The sequence below is a fragment of the Cynocephalus volans genome, chromosome 6 (assembly GCF_027409185.1).
Source record: "Cynocephalus volans isolate mCynVol1 chromosome 6, mCynVol1.pri, whole genome shotgun sequence".
In the NCBI taxonomy this organism is placed as follows: Eukaryota; Metazoa; Chordata; class Mammalia; order Dermoptera; family Cynocephalidae; genus Cynocephalus; species Cynocephalus volans.
In genome coordinates, this window is record NC_084465.1 from 103,332,681 (window position 1) to 103,342,292 (window position 9,612).

General features: G+C 42.1%; 1 protein-coding gene across 2 annotated transcripts in view; it reads left to right on the forward strand.

Annotated features, from left to right (window-relative positions):
• The window catches only part of PMM2 (phosphomannomutase 2), a 29,378-nt gene that overhangs the window by 9,029 nt on the left and 10,737 nt on the right, over positions 1–9,612 (forward strand). The window contains exons 5-7 of one of the 2 annotated variants that reach the window (XM_063100172.1): positions 7,001–7,100; positions 7,230–7,305; positions 8,593–8,708. In XM_063100172.1, coding sequence (XP_062956242.1) covers positions 7,001–7,100; positions 7,230–7,305; positions 8,593–8,708 — 292 coding nt within the window. The remainder of the gene's footprint in view (positions 1–7,000; positions 7,101–7,229; positions 7,306–8,592; positions 8,709–9,612) is intronic. The other variant, XM_063100171.1, reaches the window with a different exon arrangement.

Sequence of the window (9,612 nt, forward strand, 5' to 3'; positions counted from 1 at the left end):
ATTTCTTTGAAATATTTCTCATTTTCTTCCCAGTTTTCTACACTTATTATATAACACCTATGTAACATCAGGGGGAGAAATGTCTTTTAAGTGGCAGTTGAATTTCAGGGCATGCTGCACTTCAGAAGCAGCTTCAGGCTATTAGGATTCATAAAACTAGCATCTTCTGCTCAGCATTTCCAGTCAGAGTGCAGAAGCTTCCCTTATCTCAGGAGGGGCATGGATGAGACGGGCTGGACGGACCGGAGCTGACTGTTGTTGCAGCTGGTGATGGGCGTATGGGGGTCCCTAATCCTATTGTTTACTTTTGTATATGATAGAAATTCTTCATAGTAAAAAATGATTACATATATCCCAGGTCAGTTTCGTCCTTACTTTGTACTAAGCATTAAGGGAGAATAAAAAAAAAAAAGACAAAACAGAATCCCATCCTGAAAGAGCTTATCATCTGTCGAGGGAGACAGATGTGCAGAGCTGTAATTCCAGAATAGTATAAGACCCTGGTGAGTCCAGAAGGTAGAACTGAGACTGCATTAGTCCATTTCTGTTGCTTATAAGAGAATACCTGAAACTGGGTAATTTATAAAGAAATGAAATTTATTTTTTACCATTTTGGAGGCAGGGAAGTCCACAGTCCAGGGGGCACATCTGGTGAGGGCCTTCTTGGTGCTGACTCTGTACAGCAATGCAGGGTATCACATGGCGAGAATGGCCTGAGCAAGAGATCTTCTTACAAAGCCACAGAACCACACCCCTGACACCCCATTAAACCATCATCCCATTACTCCATGAATGGATTAATCCATTCATGAGGGCACTGTCCTCATAATCAAATCACTTCTTAACAGGCCCCAGCTTTCAAATACCATAATTGGATTTCCCACCCTCCTCTTAACACTGTTATAATGGAGATCAAGTTTCTTTTTTTTTTAATTTATTTTTTATTTTTTATTTTTTTATTTTGTCAATATACAATGTGGTTGATTATTGTGGCCCATTACTGAAACCTCCCTCCCTCCTCCCTCTCCCCCCTCCCACCCAACAATGTCCTTTCTGTTTGCTTGTCGTATCAACTTCAAGGAATTATAATTGTTATGTCTTCTTCCCGCCCCCCCCCCCAGATTTTTTTTGTGTGTGTGTGAATTTATTTATTTTTAGCTCCCACCAATAAGTGAGAACATGTGGTATTTCTCTTTCTGTGCTTGACTTGTTTCACTTAATATAATTCTCTCAAGGTCTATCCATGTTGTTGCAAATGGCAATATTTCTTTCTTTTTTATAGCTGAGTAGTATTCCATTGTGTAGATATACCACATTTTCTGTATCCACTCATCTGATGATGGACATTTGGGCTGATTCCAACTCTTGGCTATTATAAAGAGTGCTGCGATGAACATTGAGGAACAGGTATACCTTCGACTTGATGATTTCCATTCCTCTGGGTATATTCCCAACAGTGGGATAGCTGGGTCGTATGGTAGCTCTATCTGCAATTGTTTGAGGAACCTCCATACCATTTTCCATAGAGGCTGCACCATTTTGCAGTCCCACCAACAATGTATGAGAGTTCCTTTTTCTCCGCAACCTCGCCAGCATTTATCATTCACCGTCTTTTGGATATCAGCCTTCCTAACTGGGGTGAGATGGTATCTCAGTGTGGTTTTGATTTGCATTTCCCGGATGCTGAGTGATGTTGAGCATTTTTTCATATGTCTGTTGGCCATTTGTATATCTTCCTTAGAGAAATGCCTACTTAGCTCTTTTTCCCATTTTTTTAATTGGGTTGCTTGTTTTTTTCTTGTAAAGTTGTTTGAGTTCCTTATATATTCTGGATATTAATCCTTTGTCAGATGTATATTTTGCAAATATTTTCTCCCACTCTGTTGGTTGTCTTTTAACTCTGTTAATTGTTTCTTTTGCTGTGCAGAAGCTCTTTAGTTTGATATAATCCCATTTGTTTATTTTTCCTTTGGTTGCCCGTGCTTTGGGGGTCATATTCATGAAGTCTGTGTCCAGTCCTATTTCCTGAAGTGTTCCTCCTATGTTTTCTTTAAGAAGTTTTATTGTTTCAGGGTGTATATTTAAATCCTTAATCCATTTTGAGTTGATTTTAATATATGGTGAGAAGTATGGGTCTAGTTTCATTCTCCTGCATATTGATATCCAGTTAGTTCTCCCAGCACCATTTGCTAAAGAGTCAGTCTCTTCCCCAGTGTATAGGCTTGGTGCCTTTGTCAAAGATCAGATGGCTGTAGATGTGTGGGTTGATTTCTGGATTCTCTATTCTATTCCATTGATCAGTGTGTCTGTTTTTATGCCAGTACCATACTGTTTTAGTTATTATAGCTTTGTAGTATAGTTTATAGTCAGGTAGTGTTATGCCTCCAGCTTTATTTTTTTTGCTCAGCATTGCTTTGGCTATGTGTGGTCTTTTGTTATTCCATATAAATGTCTGCATAGTTCTTTCCATTTCTGAGAAAAATGTCATTGGAATTTTGATGGGGATTGCATTGAATTTGTATATCACTTTGGGTAGTATGGACATTTTCATTATGTTGATTCTTCCCTCATTATCTCTTTTTATGGTTTTTAGTTTAAAGTCTATTTGGTCAGATATAAGAATAGCTACTCCAGCTCGTTTTCCCTTTCTGTTTGCATGGTAAATCGTTTTCCGTCCTTTCACTCTTAGTCTATGTGAGTCTTTATGGGTGAGGTGGGTCTCTTGAAGGCAGCATATAGTTGGGTCTTCATTTTTAATCCAGTCAGCCAGTCTGTGTCTTTTGATTGGGGAATTTAAGCCTTTTACATTAAGAGTTGTTATTGAAAAGTGTTGATTGATTCCTAGCATTTTATTGATTATTGTTTGGTTGTCTGAGGTGTCTTTTGTTCCTTGCTTTCTGATTTACTGTTTGTTTTCTGTGTTTGTTCGTTCCTTAGGTTGTAGATAGCCTTTTTGTTTGTTTGTTTTCTCTTCATGGATGCCATTTTTATTATACTAGTGGGTTTTGATTTTTCTTGGGTTTTTATGGCAGTGGTAGTTATTTTTCAGGAACCAAACCCAGTACTCCCTTGAGGATTTCTTGTAAGGGTGGTCGTGTGGTGGTGAACTCCTGAAGTTTTTGTTTGTCTGAGAAATATACTATTTGCCCTTCATTTCAGAAGGATAGCCTAGCAGGGTAGAGTATTCTTGGCTGACAATCTCTGTCTTTTAGTATTTTGAATATATCATCCCATTCCTTTCTGGCTTTTAGGGTTTGTGATGAAAAGTCTGAGTTTAGCCTGATTGGGGCTCCCTTATAGGTGATTTGACGCTTCTCTCTTGCAGCTTTTAAGATTCTCTCTTTGTCTTTGAGTTTTGCCAATTTGACTATAACATGTCTTGGAGAAGACCTTTTTGGATTGAATACGTTTGGAGATCATTGAGCTTCCTGGATCTGAAGATCTGTGATTTTTCCTATACCTGGGAAGTTTTCTGCCACTATTTTGTTGAATATGTTTTCAATGCAATCTCCTTTTTCCTCCCCTTCTGGAATACCCATGACTTGGATATTTGAGCGCTTGAGGTTGTCTGATATCTCTCTCAGATTTTCTTCAGTGCCTTTGATTCTTTTTTCCTTTTTTTTTTTTTTTTTTGTCTGCTTGTGTTATTTCAAACAGCCCATCTTCAAGTTCAGAGGTTCTCTCTTCAACTTCGACAAGCCTGCTGGTTAAACTCTCCATTGTGTTTTTTATTTCGCTGAATAACTTCTTCAGTTTGGCAAGTTCTGCTACATTTTTTTTCAGGACATTGATTTCCTTGTATATTTCCTCTTTCAGGTCCTGTATACTTTTCCTCATTTCATCATGGTGTCTAGCTGAGTTTTCTTGTATCTCATTCTGTTTCCTTAGAATTATCACTCGAAATTCCTTGTCAGTCATTTCAAGGGCTTCTTGTTCTATAGGATCTAGAGCTTGAGAGTTATTATCCTTTGGTGGTGTACTTTCTTGATTTTTCGTATTTCTGGTATCTTTTTTTTGATGTTTATTCATTGTGGCAGGGGGTTTCACAGTCCACAGGTTTGACACTGTTGACTGACTAAGATGTTGCTGTGGTTGCCAATTTGGTATGGCTACCTCAGTGACTGCTCATTTGGCCACTAGTGCCTTGTGTGTGTGGTTGCCTCGGGTCTTGGGCCTCTCCGGGGAGCCACCTCTGTTTTCAGCTTGGACTCTGCCGGGCTGTTGGATCACAGGTTGGTACCGCAGGGTGTGTGGTCTCTGCTGAGCATCCACCTCCGTGCTGGACTTCTCCCTGTTCCGTGCGCTCTGGCCCGGGCTGCTGGGTTGCACCGAGGTACCACAGAGCGTGTGGTCTCTGCAGAGCTTCCCCTTCCCCTGCAAGATGTCTCCCTGCTCTGTGCATGCTAGGCTGGGCTTGGGATGGAGCCGGGTGGCGGCGGTGAAGCCTACCTGCTGCTGGATCATGTGGCGGCAGCCCCCCCACAGGGTATGTGGACTCTACGGAGCTTCTATCTCCTCTGCTGGACGTCTCTGTGCTCCGTACGCATTGGGCCGGGCTGCTGGATCGCACAGCAGCAGTGTCATCCCCGTGGAGTTCCCGCCTCCCCTGCTGGACATCTCCCTGCTCCGAGCACACTAGGCCAGGCTGGGAATGGAGCCGGGTGCCTGCGGTGAAGCCTACCTGCTGGATCACGCAGTGGCGGCCCCACAGGGTGTGTGGTTTCTGCAGAGCCTCAGCCTCCCCTGCCAGACGTCTCCCCACTCTGTGTGCACTGGGCTGGGCTGGGAATGTAGCCGGGTGGTGGCGGTGAAGCCTATCTGCCGGATCTTGCAACGGTGGCCCCGCAGGGCATGTGATCTCCGTGGAGCTTCTGCCTCCCCTGCTGGACGTCTCCCCGTTCCATATGCACTTGATGTTATGTTTTTATAGTTTATATCAGTTGATTTGTGGGAGAGAGTGACGCTAGGGACCATCTATTCCTCCATCTTGCCCGGAAGCCAAGTATGGTTTCTTTTAAATAAAGGAATTTTCTTTTGCTAAGTTTGGGTCTTTGGAGAGTGTTTCTTTGTTCCTGGGTTTTAGTGGAAATCCACCTTCTGGTCTTTGCTCTGCTTCACCTGGGGAGAGGTCACTGATTAGTGACAGGATGAGCTATTGGAAGCAGGAAGCAGGAGCAGTGCATTGAGAAAGGGGCTCACACAGTGACCTGTGCTTGCTGTGCTCGCTGTTCTGAGATCAAGTTTCTAATATGTGAGATTTTGGGGAACACATTTAACTCATAGCAGAGACCCACCTTGATCAGCTTCTGTCCACATTTGGATCAGTGCTAACCCTATGCCCTACATAAATCAGGCAGATGCAATAAGACTTCAGAGAGTGCAAGCCTTCAGGGAGGAATTGAATGCTTGATAAACCCCCTTAACTCTCGTTTTTGAGAAGCCTTTCTAAAATGCATCAGCTTCCCTCTGTGCCTTGGCAAAGGGAGTGACAGTATGTCCTTGAGTTGGATGAAAATAATTGAGTTCTTTTTCTGATCATTTAGGACCTGTAACCCTAGGGTCATCCCTGGGCACAATCACCAGTCCCCCTGGTACTTCAGTGGACATGTAGAAGGTACAGGGGACAAGGCTGGGTCTCTGCCAGCTCCAGGACAACCTGGACCTGGGGTTTTTTAAAAAGTTTCTTAGGCATACATATTTTGTTATACCATTTGCTCCTTCTCTGCAAGTTGAGCATAGGGGAAGGGATCCAACTGATGGAGATGTTGCTGTTCTTACCTTAGCTGATGAGTGTATACTGCTTCCCAGTTTACAGAGTACCTTTACATAAACTGATACATTTGATTTTCACAAGACCCTTCTGAGGTAACCAGAGCAAATGCCATTAGCTTCTCTTTGTAGGCAAATAAATGGAGGGTCAGAGAGGTTCCCAGAGTCACACAGCCTAGTAGGAAGCCACATTGGCCTTGAATCTGATCCTCAGCTCTGTCCTTGGCATGTGGCTTCTCAATATTTAGAATGGTTGAGATCGGGGATATGTGATTAAAATAGAAAGAGATCAGGAAAATGTTTCACAGGGCTTACAGGCATCACCATTTAGAGCTGACAGACACTTTAGAGTGCATAGTTTGTTAACAAGCGCTTAAATTTCACTTGCCAGAATGATTATCTACCTTACAAGTTATGAGTTTTTAAGAAACTGTTTTGAGACTCAGACTGGAAACATGGTGGGGAAAAAATGTTTTAAACATCTTCATTCAAAGTAACTAAAATGGTATTAGGCTGGTCTCATTTTCTTTTATCAAATCAAACATTTAGGAGCAGTCTGCCACTGGGTAAATTGAATTTCCTCAGTTATTACTGAGGCTCATTAGATGATTCTCAGAACCTTCTATGTGGCTTTGCTTGATAAAATTAGTGGGTTCAAGAGCTCACTAGCAAAATAGGCATCTAGGACATATGTTTTCACACTCTTCAGGGGACAACTGGCTGCTTTTGTAGTGCTGGTAATTATTTTCATAGCTCTCTATTAACTGTCAAATTTTCTGCCTGACAGCAGTAACAGAAATATAATGTGAACCTCACATGCTATTTTAAATTTTCTGTAGCCATGTTTTTTTTAAAAAAAGCAGAAAGAAACAGGTGAAATTAATTTTAGTAATTTACTTAACCCGATATATTTAAAAATAACCATTTTAACAAGTAGTCAATACAAAACATTAATGATGATTATATTTATTTTTCACACTAGGTCTTTCAAATCTAATCTTAATTCAGATTAGCCACATTTCAAGGCTCAACAGTCCCAGGTAGTTCATGGCTACAGTATTTTTTTGTTGATAGTTCATGGCTACCTTACTACGCAGCTCAGCTCTGAAAAACATTCATCACTCCAGCCTCTGCCTTTTAGAATTTCCCAACTTTTTAGCCTGTTTATCTATCTTTGTTGCCCCAATAAATGGTGTGTTTCAAAGTACCTCTGTCTTCTTTCCCTCCCCAGGGGTACTTTCATTGAATTCCGAAATGGGATGTTAAACGTGTCCCCTATTGGAAGAAGCTGCAGCCAAGAAGAACGCATTGAGTTCTACGAACTTGATAAAGTGAGTCTTTCTGAAATATTCTTGGTGAATGGCTGGGTTTATGAAAATAAGATAAGACGCGCAACTTTGTGGCCACTAGTTCCAAAACTGCAATACAATGGATAATCAGTATCTTTTTGTTTTTCTCAGAAAGAAAATATAAGACAAAAATTTGTAGCTGATCTGCAGAAAGAGTTTGCAGGAAAAGGCCTCACGTTTTCCATAGGTATTGTATATTTAAATACGTTTCAAACTTTGGCACCCATTTGCTGGGAGTTTATTGTGGGCCAGTGAGCTCTTGAACTTGGACTGTGCCCAGTTTTAAGGTGGGCGGGAGATTTAAGGAACAGTCCAATCTGTAGAGGAAAACCAACCATTCTCTTTTCTGCATAATTAGCCATAGCAGGACTTGCCCAGTCAGGAAATGCCTTCTAGACTATTGGGTTTGTTTCTAAATTCTTACCCAACAGTCTTCTTACCTGCACTTCTTTTAGGCAAAAGCGGAACACTTTGATTAATGAAGAGTAAGAACTTATCTGCACACCTTTGGGCAGAAAAGAAACCCTGTAGTGCACTCCACAACAGAGAGATGGAATGCGAGCCTCTTAGATAAATTAGACTGAATATGTTTTGAAATCATACAGTGTTTCAGTAGCAAGGAACCTTAGGAGTCAGTTGGGTAGCTTTTACAGATCAAGAAACCAAGGCCTAGAAAGGAGAAGAGTCTTGTCTAAGTTTACAAAGCCTTCATTTACTGTGAGGGAGTCAGTGTGTGGACGTTGCTCATGTCTGATACACAGTTCTTCCTGCAGCATGGATGGCTCAGACCTGTCTTTTGGTAGAACGTGCCCATCAAACGCTTTGCAAACTGATTTCTCCTGTCAGTGCTAATCAGCCATTGCTTAAAGCCCTCTCTTTTTACTAGCTTTAATAAATGTATGGGTTGTGGGAAAACTGGAATTGCAAAGGAATTATGTATAATAGATGAATGGGAGGATTTTTAAGTACTCCTGAATTGTGAGGTGGACATCTTTCTGACAAAGCTTTAAAGGTTTTTTGTTACCTGTGAAAGCTGCCTGTAAATCACCTTCAATGTGATTTTTCATTTTTCCTGCAAGATTTGCTGGATGCAGCCTGCTTCCAGGCATTTTCCACTGAGGGTGCCCGAGACAAGTGCAGTTGAACGAAGCCGTAATTGGGTTTTTCATAAGCGTGCTTCATTGAAACCCACTTGCTTGACAGAACACTTAAATGGAGATGCATTTCTCATTCTGAGTTGGCACTCTGTATCTCATTTTTAGACCCAGGTGAAATAATGTTGGGAGAAAAAAACATGATGTAGAATTAATTTTGAGAACCTGTCCATAAAGTCGTGTAAATAACAAACTAGGGTATTAAAAACCACTGTGGCAATCCAGTTGGCTGACAAACAGTAAATTGTAAATTTTCTCGGTGACATATCATTAGCCTCTTTTTCACCTCTAGCTTTTGTGTGCCCTTCCCTACCCGGCAGGAGGCCAAATCAGCATTGATGTCTTTCCTGATGGATGGGACAAAAGGTATTGCCTGCGACATGTGGAAAATGACGGTTATAAGACTATTTATTTCTTTGGAGACAAAACCATGCCAGTAAGTACAGAAGTGTTTTTACAGTTTCATTTTCAATTTGGGCTTAAGGGGGAAAAAGTCAACAAACAGGCTATCTTTCCCCTCACCCACACTTTACCCAGAGGCCCAGTTCACACTGAGCAAAAGCTTCTGTTCTAGAGAGGGCTGTGATTAAGCCTCCCTCCCTTCTGAGCTCAGACACCCGACACCTCAGTCGAGGAGAGGATCATAATGCATGTCAGTCGATCCTTTTCAGTTTGGCTTTTGAATTAAATATTGCCCACTTCAGGTGCCTTCCAGAACACCTGGTCCCCAGTAATGTTCTCAAACCCTGACTGCATTTCAAAGCCCTTGCTGGTTTTATTTTAATTTTTCCACTGTATTTTTCCCCTGAAGCATTTATTGTAAGTCGAGCACTGGGAGTCATAAATGATGGGAAGACAGGAAATCTCATGAATCTGAAACTCAGAGGAGGGCATCAGGGACAGTTAAAGGTGGGGGCCAGTACTAGGCATCACACACAAGTACAGGGAATTGTCCCAGGGGGTGGGTGGGGAGGTCAGAAATCCCAAGTCCAGGACTGTATCTAAATTGGGAACTGAGAGCAGAGCCCAGTGTTAAAGGCCCACACCAGCAGGAGGACTATACAGAGGAAATTTTCCCAGAGCTACTATGGCAGCAGAGTGAGGGTCTCCCTGGGACAGGTGGATCCCCAGCAGGTCAGAGAGGCATTGCTGCCATTGAGAGCCCAAAAGGAGGCTCAGCACCAGTTTTTCACAATCCAGCCTCAGGCTTGGCGTCTCTTGGCATCTCCCTTTAAATTCCTCTCTCCTCTGTGACCCTTTGCTTCCCTCCCACGTGCTGCCTGGAGGTGTTAGTTACTTGGCCACCAGAGGTCATATTTCATGTTTTGTGACCCATCCTG